The sequence below is a fragment of the Coenobita brevimanus genome, chromosome 64 (genome assembly GCF_032717465.1).
Source record: "Coenobita brevimanus isolate Jiangsu-jjx chromosome 64, ASM3271746v2, whole genome shotgun sequence".
Lineage (NCBI taxonomy): Eukaryota > Metazoa > Arthropoda > Malacostraca > Decapoda > Coenobitidae > Coenobita > Coenobita brevimanus.
In genome coordinates this window covers 646,114-666,706 of record NC_137017.1, presented here as the reverse complement: position 1 = coordinate 666,706, position 20,593 = coordinate 646,114, and the positions used below count along the sequence as shown (strand labels likewise).

The 20,593-nt window shown below is 42.6% G+C and overlaps 1 protein-coding gene across 1 annotated transcript; it reads right to left on the bottom strand.

Annotated features, from left to right (window-relative positions):
* Positions 1–60: 60 nt before the first annotated feature.
* On the bottom strand, positions 61–15,714 carry LOC145404605 (C-type lectin mosGCTL-7-like). The gene is made up of 5 exons (XM_080276123.1): positions 15,672–15,714; positions 15,198–15,224; positions 13,850–14,047; positions 2,655–2,709; positions 61–226 (listed from the first exon to the last, which is right to left on the bottom strand). The coding sequence occupies exons 1-5, from the start codon at positions 15,712–15,714 to the stop codon at positions 61–63; spliced, it is 489 nt and encodes a 162-aa protein (XP_080132249.1).
* Between the last annotated feature and the right edge of the window lie 4,879 nt (positions 15,715–20,593).

The window sequence follows — 20,593 nt, the reverse complement described above, 5'->3', positions numbered from 1 at the left end:
ATGGGTCAAAAACCATGATTTCTTCTTCTCTTTCTCCTTCTCCTTCTTCTGTTTCACCTCTTAGATCTGGCAGATGGAGTAGATTTTCTTGTCGTTGTTGAGGTCATGGAAGTAGAAATCAGGCGTGTAGAGGCCAACGTAGTTCTGTGCTGTGCCTCCGTTGGGCTGGGTGATGTACCAGTGAGGGGTTCCCATGGGCATGTCCGTGCCGTCCACCCAAACGAAGCTGATGGCGAGAGATGCAGAGGCTTAGGATTGGTTGGGTTAGAGTACAGAGGATTATGTTAGGTTACGTTTGGTTAAGTTGGAGGGGATTATGTGAGGTTAGGTTAGGTTAGTTTGGAAAAGGTTATGTTATATTATATTCTGTCTCATGGTATGCTGTCTGAATGCTTGGTGAGTTGAGGTGAGGTTAGGTTACATTAGTCTAGATGAAGTTAGGTTAGGTTAGGTTGGCTTGGTGAGGGTTATGTTATGTTGGGTGGGATTTCGTTCGTTTCATTTATAAAGTCTCCTACATGCTTGCATGCGTCTGCCTTGGACACCTAATGGTGACTCTCAACGCTACTCGACCTCTGTCAGACTCTCTATGCTGTCCCTTATCCTCGAGGTCACACTGTATGACCTCGTTCCATGTCTTTTTCGGTCTGCCCCACACAAGTATGCTCTTAGCGTTCATATTTCTCACCCTCCTCACTCGTCATTCTCCAAACTCTCCACATGTCTAAATCATGTCAATCTAACCCTTCTCCTCCTATCACTAATATATTCAATTCCCATCCTTCCTCTAAACTCTTCATAGACATTCCTACTCCCCCCTCCCCCCGCCTGTCATTCAAAGACGCACTACACATCTATCTGATCATTATCATCGATAAGCCTGAGCCTATGAATATCCTTCTCCTTTGATTTCCAAATCTCACTACCCTAAAGCATTATATTCCTAACATATGCTGATTACAAAAACCCCTTAGGACAGAGAGAGCGCCCTGCCAGTGTCATGAGAGGCAACAACTCCCTAAACTTCTTCCAATCACTTCCTATCCTTGCCATCGAACTAGCTCCACCCCCACCTGCAGTGCATATTACGTTCCCTAAATAAAAGAACTCCACACACTCAAAATGCTCTCTAGCAAGCGGGCAATATTTACCTCCGCCAACGAAGTTGGAGGAGGTTATTTATTCACCTTTGTTTGTTGCTTGCCGGAATCGAAAGATTCGGCATGCATGTTGGTCAGTTCCGTATGTTTGTCTGCCCTCTACAGGTCACAATTTTGCGCCAATCGTTCTTGAAAAATAATCAGAAGGTAGATATCCATGAACCCTGGAAGGCTATTGTTTTTCATCAAAAACGGTCAAAGGCCCTGGGCTGGGTGGGGGGTTGAAACCCGTCAATGGCGGTGGGTCCGGAAATCGTCGGGACCAAGTGGCCGACCCCGACACCAAATTTTGAGATTTCCAAAATCGATTTTTTGTTCTTACCAATCTGAAGAGAAACATCTGGCACACTTGGCAATGCAATTTATAGCTTCCTAAACCCATCCTGTGTTTCGAAATGAAGCGCGAAAATTTTCGACAAATGACTACCTACACGCCGGTGAAAATAAGCAGAAAATCGGATCATCCGGCAAGCGCTCTGCCTAGTGTAGTTTCATGTTTGTTTGTTTGTCCAGACGATATCTCCAAAAATTTCCAACGAATTTCTATGATATTTGGTGGAAGGGTGGGCCATGGGCCCAGAAAGAACTGACTAAATTTGGGGGCGGATCCGGATCCTAAGTATCCAGCACAATTTCTCCAAAAATTCTCAATGAATTTCAATAAAATATTGTGGAAGAGTGGGTCATGGGTTATGCAACAAGTGATTATATTTTGGAGAGGATCCGCATCCTATGTATTCCACACAATATCTCCACGGATCCAGATCTGGATCCTTTATTAATGGCGATGGCAATGACGGAGGTATGCGCTGTCTGAGTGCTTTCTAGTATGCTATGCGATGCTATGTTAAATTACGTAATATCAAGTTCGGTTAGGTTCGGCCGAGCTGGAGAGAAAGGTAGAGAGGGGTGTAAGAAATGGGAGGAAGTTTAGAGTGGATGGAAGGGGGAGTGAGAAATGGGAGTAGTGGGTGGAGTTGAAGTAGGTAAGGAGTAGTTGAGAAACAACGGTAGAACTGCTCTGGGACTTTCGACTTCGCATTTGTCTCAAACAGTTTGCTGTATAAAGTAACTTGCCTTAACAGAGAGACCCACTTTTACTAATGTTGCTGCAAGATGGCGCCATCACAGGTGTCAGATGACAGCAAATTTGGATTCTCCATGTCAAATAACCTTATAAGGGACGACTTTTATGTCTCAATAGGCTTAAGTTAAACGCATTTACTAAAGTCGCTAGATGGAGCCACCTGAGGTGTCAGCTGACGGCAGATTTGGATTCTTCATGTCAAATTACCTTCTATGGTGCCACTTTTATGTCTCCAAAGTACTCCTTTTAAAAAATCCGCCAGAAGCAGATGAAGTTGATAAGAATGCTGGTCACTTATTGATCTGCTGGCTATCACCGTGGGGGGGGGGGAAGAGGGAGAGGGAGAGGGAGAGAGAGAGAGAGAGAGAGAGAGAGAGAGAGAGAGAGAGAGAGAGAGAGATACTTACTGTCCTTCTTGAGCTGCATCACTTCCTCCAATCCAGAAGCCTTCGTCTGTCATGTCTAGACAGAGGGGAAAAAATAGACCATGAGTTATCTTTTTTCTTTCATCTATTTTCTCTATATCGGTCAAGGTGTAGAACCTCAGTATCTTTCAAGATGTATGACCCAAATATTTTTCTAGTTTAAGAGGTCAAATTGTCTCGCACAATCTCATTAAAAGCAGTGGAAACTGGGCTGGGTTGCTGATGATGACGACAGCAATAATGATGACGATGATGATAACGATGATGATGGCATAAGAAACTAACCTGGATGAGGACTAGTGATGATTATGATGTGATGATGATGATGATGGCATGGGAAACTAACCTGGATGAGGACTGGTGATGGTGATGATGATGAATATGATGATGATGATGATGATGATGATGGCATAAGAAACTAACCTGGATGAGGACTAGTGATGATGATGATGATAATGATGTTGATGATGATGATGATGTTTATGTTGATGATGATGATGATGGCATAAGAAACTAACCTGGACGAGGACTTGTGATGATGTCACGACTTGGCGCGAGTAAGTATTTGAATAAACTCATGACATTAACTTTGGTGGGAAACCGTGAATTCTAGTGGAATCCCAGTATTTATCACTTAGTTTAACCGCCACGTATTCACCCGATCGGGAGTGTTTTTCAGGACATTTTTCACTATTTCATAAGTGATCGTCTTTGTGCGCGACATTAACCTCCGGCTGAGTGATATTGCGGGTGTGTATCGCTCACACTCGTTGGCCGTTAACAAGTGCGGCCACGAAACTCGTCTCTCTCCCACATTTGAATCAGTCAGGATTTGAGCGCCGTGAAAGCGGGTTGGGCCCAGTGTGTAGCAGTGCCGCCGTTGTCCAGTTTCTGAATTTCCACCTAGTGTGATTTTGGCGAGAGACTCAGCGTGTGCAGCATCCTTCCTCAGCAACGACGCCCAGTCATCTGCTTTGTCCACTTTTCTGACCAGTATTTCTTTTCGTTTTTCCTAGTTTTAAGAGTTAGCTTTTGAGTGAGCGAGTGAGTGTGATCTCCTTTATTTTGAATTCATTTCGAAATGTAACGTAAATTTATTTCTTTGTAATCAATAAATTTAAGTTCTTTTTCTTGAACTTAATGTAATGTAAACTCATGTTTTATTTCTCCATAAGCTTATTCTAGTTGTAGCTCCTAGCTTGCTGATTGCATCAGCAAGAACTTGTTTATCATTAATAGCATTAGTTGTTGATTGTCAGGGGTGGAGTCACTTTCTCCAGAGGCCAACAGTACTAATAAACAGCACGTGTGAATAATTAGTCTCTGCTGTGTACTGCTGAGAAAGTTTATAAATTCTAGTCCTTAGAGAATCAGCGAAGTAAGCCAGCATAAAGTAATCATTGCTTGATTTTCACAAGACAATTCATTGTCCTGTTCTCAAGATTATTGAATAATATTTTTTAATACTGAATATACATAAAAAAATAACCCTGACATTTGGCGACCTCATTCCAGGATATTAACTCCTAGCTCTAAGCTATTCACGAGATAATACTCACTCACTCATACTTAGGTATTTATCATTAAAGTTTATAAGCACTATCTTACTGGTGATTATTGATTCAGTTCTATTAATTTACGTAATAGTTTTCACAGTCATTTGTTTAATTTTCTTTCTTTACTAGTTTAATTAGATAAAACTGGTCACCACTAACCTGTGCCTATATTCTTTATTCTTGATTATTGGCATCTTTCTTTGCAATTGCAGTCAGTACTGAGTCGCTAGTTTACTTAGATTGACTTAGCATCATGTCTACCAGCGTCTATGTACAGGAAGCTAAAGATATGGGGCTTATGTAGCCGGAGAAAATATAGGACTATGTCCTCTCTCGGTTTAATTACGAGCAGCAACACGAGAATGGTGCTCATGAAGAGCGTCGAATTCAGCGTGAGGAACGCGAAAAAGAGCGCAAACATGAGCGGAAACAACGCGAACTCGAGTCAGAACACGAGCGAAAACATCACGAACTTGAGTTAGAACATGAGCGAGAACAACGAGAACACGAACGTGCCGAGCGAGAAGCACGCGAAAGACATGAAAATGAAATGTTGAAGCTCAAGCGAGATTCCTTGGCTTCAGACACATCTGGTGCAGCTGGCCCAAGCTCCACGAGCGCTATCCCTGCCCATATTATGGCGACCCCACACATCAAGCTTCCCACATACAAGAAAGGCGAGCGAATCGAGCCATACATAGCTCGCTTTGAAGACATGGCTCAACTTTACCAGCTGGATGATGCAGCAAAGCAGCATCAGTTTCTTAGCCTGTTTGAGGGCCCTGCCCTCGATATTCTCCACAGAATTCATGGAGACAATCTCACATATGAGATGATGAAGGCCGCACTCAGCAAAGCATACAGTCTCACAGTTGATGACGCCAAGAGTCAGTTCATGAGGGCGCGTTTACAGGAAAAAGAGACTGCCGTTCAGTTTCTTGACCGGCTTACTGCTTACTTAGGTGAGTGGATGGAGAAAGATGAAACTCCTTCCACGTGTGAGGGGATAATCGACCTTATGCTGCGCACGCAGCTAAAAAAGTCGTGGCCTACTGAACTTATGGCTCAGCTTAAGATCTGCCAGGTAAAGATGACAGCCAAGTGGTAAAGAAGGCTGAAGCATTTTTTACCGCATACGGGTATCAAACTCGCAAGCAGCATACCTGGAACAGGAAACCTGATAAATCTGGGAAACCGTCTCAGACTGAATCCCAGCAACAAGGCCGTTCTCATAATAATGGCCAAGGTCCAAAACCACAAAAGAAGGACCAGGGGCAAAACACTCAGAAACCTGAGTGGAAGCGATACGATAAGCAGAACCCTAACCAGCAGCAGTACCGGTATTTCAAGCAGCAGCAGGGCAAGGACAAACCACGTAACCCTCAGTCAGGACAATCGACTATACTGTATCGGAGGCAGGATGCATATGCAGCCCTTATGCCACAACAAGCATACAGTGGTGCCAACCCCACCAGTACAGGTACTTCCCCGCAGTTCACTAGTTCCCCAGCGACAGTGAGCCCTCCTCCACAGGTGGTCAATGCTCCAGCTCCTCAGATGGTGAGCACGACCCCTCAGGTATCAAGTTCTCAGGGCGCCACATTTGCTGCATCGTTTGTTCCGCAGTCTCACCAATGACTGGCTGCTACCTCCTCAGACCCTTCCACCAGTAACACTGCCTTTTTTGTTCAGCCAGGGTTTGTGGGAGGTGTTTCTGTAAATGTCCTGAGGGATAATGGTTCCTCAGGTTGCTCTGTCAAGCAAAGTTTAGTTCAGGCTGACAAGTACATGGGTAAGCAGATCCAAGTTAGACTTATTGATGGGTCAGTGAGATTGTTCCCTGAGGCACGTATCCAGGTGGCATCTCCTTTCTACACTGGCTTGACAGCTGCTGTTGTCATGCCAGAACCCTTGTTTGACCTCATTATTGGCAACATACCGGGGGTCAAAAACAGTTGCGCCGTAGATGTTGCTACTCAAGACTTCAACTGTTGCAGTAACACGAGCCATGGCCAAGGCTCCGAATTGCGTCACCCCGTTGACTGTTGCAACGCCGCAAGATTTTATTCGTAGTCAAGACGTTGTCCAAGAACAACAGTCTGACCCGACATTTGCCTCAGTGCATAAGAAGCTGGAGGGTAGAGTGATTAAGTATTCACGAGGAGGTTGAGCCAAGTTCCTTCGTAAACAAGGACGGCTCTACCGTGAGTCACGAACACCTCAGGGCGAGGTTCGATTGCAGTTCGTCGTTCCCGCTAAGTACCACCAAGCATTGTTAGAATGGGGTCATTGTTCAGCCTCAGGAGGTCACATGGGCAAAAGGAAGACCCAGGACCACATCCGAGCTGACTTTTTCTGGCCAGGGATGGTACGAGAAATAGATAGTTTTGTGCGTTCCTGCAATGTGCGTCCACGTACCACTAATCAGGGACATGTCCTTCCTGTGCCATTTGAAGCCACACCCGTAATCTCTGAGTCAGTTGAGAGACAGGGCAATGGTGAAGTGGGTGCAGACCTGACGTCTCGCCCGTTGGTCCCACAGGACACAGTATGTCCAGGGCCTGTACATACATATGTACCGTAAGTTAAGGGGGAAGTTTGAGAACCCCGCAGAGACAGTCCGGGGCTGTGTATGAATTACCTTGTGGAACGTCTCGAGCTGTGGGCCTCTCTAAGGATTCCCGGAGAATGCACAATATCCACATGAGTGTTCACACCCACGGTGGGTGTTAAAATGTGAACTGCCCGAGATTGCCTAGGGATTCTCAGCTTCCTGTTATTAGTCGTAAGTGTAGACTTAGGTTAACCAGTAAACTGCCCGTTCTAAGAGATTTGAGCAATTCAAGAACTGATATGTTTCCTGGTTAATAATGTTAAGTTAACCAGTAAACTGCCCGTTCTAAGAGATTTGAGCAATTCAAGAACTGACATGTTTCCTGGTTAATAATGTTAGGTTAACCAGTAAACTGCCCGTTCTAAGAGATTTGAGCAATTCAAGAACTGACATGTTTCCTGGTTAATAATGTTAGGTTAACCAGGAAACTGCCCGTTCTAAGAGATCTGAGCAATTCAAGAAATGACATGTTTCCTGGTTAATAAGTTAGCTTAACCAGTAAACTAAAAGGGTCCTGAGAGATTTGTAAATCCTAAGACTATGTTTCCTGGTTAATAATGACATAAGTACCGTACTGATTGCCAGAGAGAGAGAAATGACACTTTTTGATGCTCCACCTTGATTCCTTTCACAGGTGCAGCTGGCGGGTGCATCATTGCTGTGCAAAACAGCTGATCGTCCCTGTTGCATGCTGCCGCCCCTTCTCTTCTGCCTCGTTGTCATTATTTACTATAAATTTGCGTTATGTAATTTTACACGTAGGTACAGTTACACCACAACTATCACACCTACACCGTGTATTACATACATCACGTACATAACAATTAGTTATTAATGTAAATGTAGCGAACTTTTCGCTCAGTTTGACCTGAGTACAGGATTTTTCACCGTCGTCACGGAGTTTTTCCCTCAAGCTTGCTTCTATTAACGTAAATACGAGTTTTTTTTTCGCTCACTGGCAACTGTGACTTTCTCCTGTAGCACGATAGCACACACACACCACAGTGTGAATCTTGTGTGACTGAGTTAGGATTTGTATGTATGTATATTGAAATTTTTTTCCTGAGAAAAAAAATTCATTTTTAATGGGACATAATGTCACGAGTTGGCACGATTAAGTATTTGAATAAACTCGTGACATTAACTTTGGTGGGAAACCGCGAATTCTAGTGGAATCCCAGTATTTATCACTCAGTTTAACTGCCACGTATTCACCTGATCGAGTGTTTTTCAGGACATTTTTCACTATTTCATAAGTGATTGTCTTTGTGCGCGACATGAACCTCCGCCTGAGTGATATTGCAGGTGTGTATCGCTCACACTCGTTGGCCATTAGCAAGTGCGGCCATGACACTCGCCTCTCTCCCATATTTGAATCAGTCAGGATTTGAGTGCCGTGAAAGCGGGTTGGGCCTAGTGTGTAGCAGTTAGCCGCCATTGTCCAGTTCCTGAATTTCCACCTAGCGTGATTTTGGCGAGAGACTCAGTGTGTGCAGCGTCCTTCCTCAGCAACGACGCCCAGTCATCTGCTTTGTCCACTTTTCTGACCAGTATTTCTTTTCGTTTTTCCTAGGTTTAAGAGTTAGCTTTTGAGTGCGCGAGTAAGCGCCATCTCCTTATTTTGAATTCATTTCGAAATGTAACGTAAATTTATTTCTTTGTAATCAATAAATTTAACACTTCTTTTTCTTGAGCTTAATGTAATGTAAACTCGTGTTTTATTTCTCCATAAGCTCATTCTAGTAGCAGCTCCTGGCTTGCATAAACGCTTTGTATTATTCATAACTGGTACTTAGGCCAGTCCGTTTGTATTAACTCAAATCCGTTGTGCCATCTAGGAGTTGACTGCATCAGCAAGAACTTGTTTATCATTAAAAGCATTAGTTATCGATTGTCAGGTGTGGAGGCACCTTCTCCAGAGGCCAACTGTACTAATAAACAGCACGTGTGAATAATTAGTCTCTGCTGTGTACTGTTGAGAAAGTTTATAAATTCTCGTCCTTAGAGAATCGGCGAAGTAAGCCGGTGTAGCGTTCAGATCTGACTCCCTCACTAATCCAGACTTCTTTGCGTTCATTGCGCATGCGCCGCCGGCTGCCAGACGTACGACTCATTCGCAGCAGAAGCCCTGCAGAGAGAAGAACTAGCGGGATGATTGGTTATTTCGTACTTCAGTGGACTCGGGAATTTTGCCAACTAAATCTGTGCTGATTTCACAGTTCAGTCCCATAATTTTTACCACTTACTCTTACTTGCCATTATCAGGTCTCTTTCTCCTCTGAACCGTGTACAATGAGCCTAATTCGGTGGGCCAAAAATAAGTTAAGGACGAATCCTCAGTAAACAAAAGTAGTTGCGTGTTGAGGAAGACAGATTACCCACTGATATTTTCATTTTGTTTGTAGTTATGCCCCCATTAAAGCTATTACAAGAGATTTACATGGCTTACATGTAGTTTCTTCGAAATTATGTGTGAATATAATCAGTGGTTTCGAGATGGTTAAGCCATTGCCAACGATAACGAAGTTGCATAAGCTGTTGATCATGGTGAAGCATAGTTAGAAATGTCAATATATACGAAATAAACAGGTTACATATACCTGTAGTATATATTTAAATTGAATTCCAAGAGATTTTGTTCAGAAACCATATGACTATCGATTCAGTGACTATAATTGTGGGAAACGTGCAGAAACCACGAGATATTGCACTGTTAATAAAGCATAATAACAGGTGTGTTTTCTTGTCATTGGCTGCCATCCCTTCAACTCACACACCCCATTTCATATATTTCTCTTCATTCCATCCCTCCAGCTCATCCTTGGTCTCCCCTCTCATACTCTCGAAGTCAGACTCTCAAGTAATTTCTTACCTTGGCCAAACATCTCATTATTTGTACTATCATTTTCATTTACATATTTTTTGTTGCAGGTAAAAATAGCAACAGTTATACGTTTGGAAGGCCTCTAAGTTGAATTGAACAGGTAAGAACCATTCTGATTTACCAGAAGTGGGTTAGTTAAACAGATGTGGAGTTTAAGTTGAAATTCATGGTTAAACACTAATACTAGTTAAAGTTTTTTGTGGTGGTTGCATTTTATAAAGGAACTATAAGCCATTCTTTGTTTCACCTAAAACAGTACTCTGCTGGCAGCACTGCCGAACTTCAACCTTTCAGCATAGACTGTTCACTTCTGGCCAACATTTTAACAACACCAAGTAAGTATTGGTGATTTGATATGGTAAGGCACACCACTGCATACCTTTTGATTAAATGAAGGATATGGTAAAGCACACCACTGCATACCTTTTGATTAAATGAAGGTCCAAAGAGTCTAATGAATGACGGCAGGAGCTGCAGGAGACAGGGAAGAACATACAAGTGTGAAAAAAAAATAAGTGGAAAGAAACAGACAAGAGTTTTGAAGTAAATGGAAGTGTTGCTTGATAAATAATGTAATTATTTGCAGATGATACATCTCTTTCCTTGGCGATGGAAAATAAACAGTGCTTGGCATGAGCTTTAGGAGCTGTATCTGAGAATCAAATTTGACATTGTAAGAAAGCATTATTATTATTTTAGAGAAATGAAATTACAGACTGTCCAGTGATTCTGTTTGACCATTCAGAGGAATACACTGAGAAGGGAGAAAAAGTGAACAGATGGAGAGAACACTTTATTGAATTGCTGAACATAGAGAATGAAAGTAATGCGAGTATAAATGGCTGGGAGAAGGAGGGAGGTGAGAAGACAGGAAGAAATCAAGGCTTGGTGGATGAGTTTGGGAGAGTGTGTAAGACTCTCTCTCTCTCTCTCTCTCTCTCATTAGAGTTGGTATCACAATACAGTCATGTAATAACTTTTTCACCTCCATGCTCACTTCCCTGCTTCTTATCACTACCTTCAAGGAATCAGCAACCTTTCTTCCTTGTTGTACCCCTTCAAGCACTTCTATCCATACTCATCACACCACCCAAGTACTTAAACGTATGTACTCACATTTTGCATTTCCTCATCATCCAACCTCACTGTACATTCACCTCTCTCTAAGACAATAACCTTACTCCTCCCTACATTCACCTTTACATCCCGTTTCTTACACTCTCCCAAACTCATCCACCAAGCCTTGCAGCTCTCCTTCGTCTTCACTTTACAACACGGTATCATCTGCAAACAGTACAGGGAGTTTCCAAACACTGCCCTGTCTCATGAGGGCCACTCCAACATCCACTGCCCTACCTTGTATCTCTTTTATAACCCCATCCATATACAAATTGAACAACCATGGAGACATAACACATCCCTGTTTCAACTCAACCTTCAAATAGAAAAACAGTTCATTATCCACACACACTGCAGCCTTAGCACCCTCATATATACTCATCACAGCATTAAACAACTTCCCATCTACTCCATATAAGCTATTCTTAAAACTTTCCACAACCCTTGTCTATCCACCCTGTCATATGCTTTCTCCAAATCCATGTAGGCAACATACAACTTCTTTCCCTTCTCCAGAAACTTTTCCACTAAAGATCTAAGAATGAATATTTGATCTACACAACCTTTTCCCTTCCTGAAGCCTCCCTATTCTTCTCCAACTAATTCCTCTGTTATTTCCCTAACTCTGTCAATAAGTATCCTACCATACACTTTTCCTATTACACTAAGAAGACAAATGCCCCTATGATTACCACACACCTCTTTTTCCCCTTTCCCTTTGTACAAGGGAATAATTATACCTGACTTCCAATCTTCCAGGACTCTACCTTCCTCCCAGGGTAATCTGCACATCTTCCACATCCATTCTACAACTATCTGTCTCCCATGCTTCAGCATTTCACCACACTCCATCAATTCCTGGGGCTTTCCCCATTTTGACTTTCTTCATTGCTTCCACAACTTCCATCTTACTGATTTCTTCCTGTCTTCTCACCTCCCTCCTTCTCCCGCCATTTATACTCGCATTACTTTCATTCTCTATGTTCAGCAATTCATTAAAGTGTTCTCTCCATCTGTTCACTTTTTCTCCCTTCTCAGTGTATTCCTCTGAATGGTCAATCAGAATCACTGGACAGTCTGTAATTTCATTCCTCTAAAATAATAATAATGTTTTCTTACAATGTCAAATTTGATTCTCAGATACAGCTCCTAAAGCTCATGACAAGCACTGTTTATTTTCCATCGCCAAGAGATGTATCATCTGCAAATAATTACATTACCAAGCAACACTTCCATTTACTTCAAAACTCTCGTCTGTTTCCTTCCACTTATTTTTTTTTTTTCACTCTTGTATGTTCTTCCCTGTCTCCTGCAGCTCCTGCCGTCATTCATTAGACTCTTTGGACTTTCATTTAATCAAAAAGTAAGCAGTGGTGTGCCTTACCATATCAAATCACCAATACTTACTTGGTGTTGTTAAAATGTTGGCCAGAAGTGAACAGTCTATGCTGAAAGGTTGAAGTTCGGCAGTGCTACCAGCAAAGTACTGTTTTAGGTGAAACAAAGAATGGCTTATAGTTCCTTTATAAAATGCAACCACCACAAAAAACTTTAACTAGTATTAGTGTTTAACCATGAATTTCAACTTAAACTCCACATCTATTTAACTAACCCACTTCTGGTAAATCAGAATGGTTCTTACCTGTTCAATTCAACTTAAATAAAGAGGCCTTCCAAAAGTAATAACTGTTGCTATTTTTACCTGCAACAAAAAATATGTAAATGAAAATGATAGTACAAATAATGAGATGTTTTGGCCAAGGTAAGAAGTTACTTGAGAGTCTGACTTGGAGAGTATGAGAGGAAAGACCAAGGATGAGCTGGAGGGATGGAATGGAGAGAAATATATGAAATGGGGTGTGTGAGTTGAAGGGATGGCAGCCAATGACAAGAAAACACACTGGTTATTAAGCTTTATTAACAGTGCAATATCTCGTGGTTTCTGCATGTTTCCCGCAATTACAGTCACTGAATCGATAGTCATATGGTTTCTGAACAAAATCTCTTGGAATTCAATTTAAATATATACTACAGGTATATGTAACCTGTTTATTTCGTATATATTGACATTTCTAACTATGCTTCACCATGATCAACAGCTTATGCAACTTCGTTATCGTTGGCAATGGCTTAACCATCTCGAAACCACTGATTACATTCACACATAATTTCGAAGAAACTACATGTAAGCCATGTAAATCTCTTGTAATAGCTTTAATGGGGGCATAACTACAAACAAAATGAAAATATCAGTGGGTAATCTGTCTTCCTCAACACGCAACTACTTTTGTTTACTGAGGATTCGTCCTTAACTTATTTTTGGCCCACCGAATTAGGCTCATTGTACACGGTTCAGAGGAGAAAGAGGCCTGATAATGGCAAGTAAGAGCAAGTGGTAAAAATTATGGGACTGAACTGTGAAATCAGCACGGATTTATTTACCAAATTCCCGAGTCCACTGAAGTACGAAATAACCAATCATCCCGCTATAGTCCTTCTCTCTGCAGGGCTTCTGCTGCGAATGAGTCGTACGTCTGGCAGCCGGCGGCGCATGCGCAATGAACGCAAGGAGTCTGGATTAGTGAGGGAGTCAGATCTGAACGCTACACTGGCATAAAGTATTCACTGCTTGATTTTCACAAGACAATTCATTGTCCTGTTCTTAAGTATTATTGAATATTATCCCTTAATATTGTATATTCTATAAAAACCCCGTGACAGATGATGATATTGATGATGATGATGATGATGATGATGATGACGATGATGATGATGATGATGATGACGATGATGATGATGATGATGACGATGATGATGATGAAGATGAGGACGATGATGAAGATGGCATAAGAAACTAACCTGGATGAGGACTTGTGATGATGATGATGATGATATTGATGATTATGATGATGATGATGATGGCATAAGAAACTAACCTGGATGAGCACTAGTGATGATGATGATGATGATGGTGGTGGTGGTAGTGGTGGTACAAGAAACTAACATTCATGATCATTGATGTACTCGACGACCTGGTCGTGTAGATTCCCCTCAAGTATGACCAGGTCCGCTCCAAGGGTCTTGCAAAATGCCCTCTGATTCTCCCACGTACCCTTCCCATACATGGCGAACTTCAGGCACACGGGGGTAGAGGCATCCATCGAGAAGTTCACGAAGCCATCAGGACAAGGGTTTGGGGTGACTGGGGATGAGAGATTGGGAGTGGTTGGTTAGCTGGTAGGGTTGATGAGGTTTGATATGGGATAAGACATGCCACATATCCATATACAGCCGGAGTTGGTGTCTACGTATTATGCAGGTAAGAGGCCTTGGCTAAGTCTCTTGGACTAATTGCTCGTTATCCACTTGGTCGTACCAGTGATATCCCATGATCCTCCGAACTTATACAGGAAAGGCATGAAATAATGACTCTTCAGACCTCCGTTTAGTGTGTATGTCTCATTTACAGTGTAAGACACGGACCACCAGCGCCACAAAAATGCGAATGTATCTCCTTCTACATACATATCTCGTGTCAAGACAGTAGTACAGTATAAGTGTGTGAGTCCATAACACTGCAGGCCAGACCAGCGCGACGGGTACATTGCTATGGACACATTGCCAAGATAAACGAAACTCTCCAAGACTTGTATGTCCTCACCACATACCTCAAAAGTCTGTACGCTTCATCCCACGAGCCACCAAATGCCTGTATCGTGGGCTTAGCCCAGGAGACCTTTAGTCCCATTGGTTCTGCCTCCTTGTCAAGTGCCACGACAGAACTCAGGGGGCCTACAGCGCCTCAGCCGGGATAACTGCATAACCAGCAAATTCATGTCCGAACACGATAAAATTGTCAACTGAAGCTTTACAGTGACCGACTTACAGCCCGGCTGATCCCTATGCATTTGCTGAAAAGTGAGCGAGATGCCTTCACGTGACAGCACCGGTGTGACCGGGCTGACCCACTACCTGGTCATACAAGCGTCCCTCAGTTCCATCCCTATCCACAAAAGGAGGATGGTGGACTGCAGGATGAAGGCAGTTTCAGCCTGCACTCCACTGGGTTTACGTCCAGATGAGCCTGTACAACAAAAATAAAAACAATTCCAGAACTTACAGGAATAAATTGCCTGCACCCCCCCCCCCCGTCCCTTGCACAGCTAACAGCGGTCTCACAATCTAAGGACAGGTCAGCTTTGGCAGATTTAATCCAGATAAACACATCAGCCTCAAAAGTTCCCATAAAGCCTTCCGGTTTTAGTGAATCAGACTCTTTCATGTTTTGATACACACACACACACACACACACACACACACACACACACAGGTAAACAAGAACAATTACTTACCTGCAGCAGCATCAATCCCCACGGCCACTGAAACAAACAAATGATACATACATTAAAACAACTATATTACACAGTTGGATAATTATGACTGGAGATTGGTAAAGACTATTATTATTATAATTACTATGATTATTATTATGATTATTATGTGAAGCTACAGAACGTGGTGAATGTTTTTGGCGGATCCGATAGAGCCAGGATTCCGGGTGCTTGAATGATGAGTGAATGGAAGCGTGGCCCATTGGATTGGGCAATTTTGGGCTGTTTGGACATTGCCACTCCTCACCCTGCCCTTGGGTGGGAAAGGAGGTCCGGATGATGATGATGATGATGATTGTTGTTGTTGTTATAATATTATAATTATTATTATCTATTATTATTATCATTATCATCACCATCATCATCATTACTACTACTACAACTAATGTATTTCCCACTTATTTTGTATTAGTCCGATACCGAGCATAGACTTACCCGTTCCCAAAGGTCGGGCAGTCTTTCGGAATAAAAATTTCATCTTGATTTGTTTTTATTTCTCACCATTGCAGCTTTCACTACAACCTTCATCATAACTATTTCATCGCCATAGCAATCATCACCATAGCTACCATCATCACAGCTACCATCATCACAGCTACAATCACCATAGCTACCATCATCACAGCTACCATCACCATCTTTTTTTCTTTACCACCACAACTACCGTTACCACAACTACAATCACAATATCTACCATCACCACAACAACATCACCACAACTGCCAGCACCGCAACTACAATCCCTACAACTACTATCACCACAGCTACCGTCACCACAACTGCCATCACCACAGCTACCGTCACCACAACTGCCATCACCACAGCTACCATCACCACGGCTACAAAACCACAACTACAATCACATCAGCTACATCACCACAACTACAATCACAACAGCTACATCGCCACAACTACAATCACCACAGCTACATCACCACAACTACCAGCACGACAATTGCCATCACCACAACTACCATCACCACAGCTACCGTCACCATAACTGCCATCACCACAACTACCGTCACCACAACTGCCATCACCACAACTACCATCACCACAACTACAATCACATCAGCTACATCACCACAACTACAATCACCACAGCTACACCACCACAACTACAATCACAACAGCTACATCGCCACAACTACAATCACCACAGCTACATCACCATAGCTACCAGCACGACAATTGCCATCACCACAACTACCATCACCACAACTACCATCACCACAACTACCATCACCACAACTACCATCACCACAACTACCATCACTACAGCTACCATCGGCACACTTTCCACATCTGAGACCATAACTACCATCAACACAACTTCAGTCCCCACAGCTACCATCACCATAACTTCAATCACCATAGCTACCATCACCACAACTACCCTTAACAACAACAACTACCATCACAGCAGTTAAGGAAGAATACCGTGAGTTATGCGCGCGCGCACGCGCACGCACGCACACGCACACACGCACACAGACACACACATTAAATATTTCTCTCATTGTGCCAGTGTTTCTTATTCTAGTATGCATTTGGAGGGAATGAGTAGTCAAGTGGTAAGGAGCCGAGCTTCTGTCCGAAAGGACGAAAGATCGATCCCAGGGAACAGTTTGGAGACTCGGATTTCATTAAAACAGAAATTATCAGTCTTTAGAAATACACACAGCTACTTAATTCAGAAGAAAATATTAATACCATCACACCAATCCTGAATGAGACGGTCCTAGCATGTATTTAGAATGGACGGTGAGTATTAGCGCTGAAATGGTGATATGTGAGGGTGCGAGGCACGTAGGAGGATTGTGAGTCTCAGAAAACGGAGTGTCAAGTCTATACTTGTAGTCGAAAACATATAAAAGGTAATAATAATTATCTGTCTTGAACCAAAATGGTTGCGTGAATTTTACCTGTCAATGCAATCAAGAGTGCAACCAGCTTCATGTCTGCTGCTGTTGTGGTGTCGTGCTGTGCTGTGCTGTGTTCTGCTGAGGCTGCCCACCCCTCCGTCTTTAGGTTATATAGGCGAGAAAATGCATGTGTTATCTACCGTCTGCATTTTTTTTTTACGGTGGGGGGGGGGGGTAAAGAGATCCGGCACATTAGAGTACCATTTAACCTCCACCCAAAAGACGTCAGCATTTTACCTTATCCATACTGACACCAGACGGTTTTATTCAGCTCAGGAGACGCTTTTTCCAACTGGAGAGGTTACATAAGACCTTCATTAACCCCACCACTTCTTTTGGGTGCCCTTCAAAGTTGAATAAAATCGTTTGGAAGCAGCAAAAAAAAAAACCATTTATATAACTACTACTACCCAATAACAAGAACAACAGCTACTACTACTACTACAGCTACTCAGCAAGAACAACTACTACTATTACTACTACTACAACCAGGAGTCCTCTCCTGGTTCAATATAATCGTCTGGTGGTGGACTGATCAACCCCTTTAGTCTAGTGACATTTTTTATTCTTGCCACCTCCAGACGATTTTATTCATCACAGGAGAGCTCCCTAGTAGTGAAGTGGGTAGATCCAAACCGTCCAGTTCGAAAATTCTCTCGTAAGCTAAATAAAATCGTCTGAAAGTTGCAAAATTAACATAAAAAAAGAAAATAATAATATAAAAAGTAGGTTACTGGTTTGAAGGGACTAAAACTCAAAATGCGTAAGAGGGCTGAAGAGATGCCGTTCACACACACACACACACACACACACACACACACACACACACACACACACACACACACACCACACATGACGTTTCCCACGGATCGTGCTTGAGTCAACTTTTTCCTGGATTTGTTGATGTGGCTTTTGTTATCAGTTATTGTTGTTATCCTCCTCCTCCTCATGATCATCATCACCATCATCATCGTCATCGCACTCGTCCCACCTACTGGTGATTGAGTGGTGATATCTTTTTGTAAGAGGAATTTTTATTATAATTATTATCATCATCATCATCATCATCATTATTATTGTTCTTATTATTATTCATATTATTATCCTTCTTCTACCTTTTCTTCTTCTTCTTCTTCTTATTCATATGTCTCGGCTAGACCGAGACATATGAAGACCGGTCGTAAACCTCACCAAAACCACCCACGACTTGCAGGTCGCGGGTGGTTTGCCATATGTCGTACCTGCAGTGTGACTGGAGCCTTAGGGTGTATACAGCTGAAAAATCACGGGTGTTTCAGGGCTCACTAGACCATAAGAAAAATAATCAGAAGAGCGTAGACGACCTACTGTTGGATAGAGGAAACCCTGTGAAAAAATGCAGTACTGTTAACTCGGATTTGGGTGGAGTGGCGCTTGTGCCCTTACTATTGCGTGCGCCTCAGTTGTAAGACGATATTTTGGTGCAACGGCAGAATTTGTATGTCTTATGCTCTACATGGATTTGACACATGGAGTAGATGTGTTTGTCGCTGTTGATGTTTTATTTTTATTTTTTTTAAAGACTTGTAAATCTTGAGAGAGAGAGAGATGATTACTTACTTTAATTTTTCATCTCTTTGGACAGACAGACGGAGAAAACTTGCATGTTATCGGTGACTATTTTTCCCATGTTACTTAAAAAAAAAAAAGTGAAAAAGAAGACGATTGGTACATGGAAGAATATTTATTTCATTTTCCCTTACATAGTAAATTCCTTCGTTGCTTATCATTCCTCCATGTGACTAATATTCTATCATCTAAATACTACCGGTGAGGATATTACCTGTGAGTGTGGTATTTTATTGTATTTATTCATTTACCTATTATTCTATCTATGTTTGCCTCTTACACCTGGCAGGTGGAGTAAGTCTGTTTGTTATTATTTTCTTATGCATGACTTCTCAACATTATGGGTCAAAAACCACGATTTCTTCTTCTCTTCCTCCTTCTCCTTCTCCTCCTCCTTTTTCACCTCTTAGATCTGGCATATGGAGTAGATTTTCTTGTCGTTGTTGAGGTCATGGAAGAAGAAATCAGGCGTGTAGAGGCCAACGTAGTTCTGTGCTGTGCCTCCGTTGGGCTGGGTGATGTACCAGTGAGGGGTTCCCATGGGCATGTCCGTGCCGTCCACCCAAACGAAGCTGATGGCGAGAGGTGCAGAGGCTTAGGATTGGTTGGGTTAGACTACAGAGGATTATGTTAGGTTACGTTTGGTTATGTTGGAGAGGATTATGTAAGGTTAGGTTAGGTTAGTTTGGAAAAGGTTATGTTATATTATATTCTGTGTCATGGTATATTGTCGGAATGCTTGGTGAGGTGAGGTTAGGTTACATTAGGCTAGATTAAGTTAGGTTAGGTTAGGTTGGCATGGTGAGGGTTATGTTATCTTATGTTGGGTGGGATTTCGTTCGTTTCATTTATAAAGTCTCCTACATGCTTGCATGCGTCTGCCTTGGACACCTAATGGTGACTCTCAACGCTACTCGACCTCTGTCAGACACTCTATGCTGTCCCACATCCCCGAGGTCACACTGTATGACCTCGTTCCATATCTTTTTCGGTCTGCCTCACACAAGTATGCTCTCAGCGTTCATATCTCTAACCCTCCTGACTCGTCATTCTCCAAACTCTCCACATGTTTAAATCATGTCAATCTAACTATTCTCCTCCTATCACTAATATATTCAATTCCCATCCTTCCTCTAAATTCTCCATAGGCATTTCTATTCCCCCCCCCCCGCATGTCATTCAAAGACGCACTACACATCCATCTGATCATTATCATCGATAAGTCTAAGCCAATGAATATCCTCCTCCTTTGATGCCCAAGTCTCACTACCCTACAGAATTATATTCCTAACACATGCTGATTACAAAAACCCCTTAGCACAGAGAGAGCGCCCTGCCAGTGTCATGAGAGGCAACAACTCCCTAAACTTCTTCCATTCACGTCTTATCCTTGCCATCGAACTAGTTCCACCCCCACCTGCAGTGCATACTACGTTCCCTAAATAAAAGAACTCCACACACTCAAAAGACTCTCTAGCAAGTGGGTAATATTTACCTCCGCCAACGAAGTTGGAGGAGGTTATTTATTCACCTGTGTTTGTTGCTTGCCGGAATCGAAGGATTCGGCATGCATGTTGGTCAGTTCCGTATGTTTGTCTGCCCTCTACAGGTCACAATTTTGCGCCAATCGTTCTTGAAAAAATAATCAGAAGGTAGATATCCATAAACCCTGGAAGCCTATTGTTTTTCATCAAAATCGGTCAAAGGCCCTGGGCTGGGTGGGGGGTTGAAACGCGTCAATGGCGGTGGGTCCGGAAATCGTCGGGACCAAATGGCCGGCCCCGACCCCATATTTTGAGATTTCCAAAGTCGATTTTTTGTTCT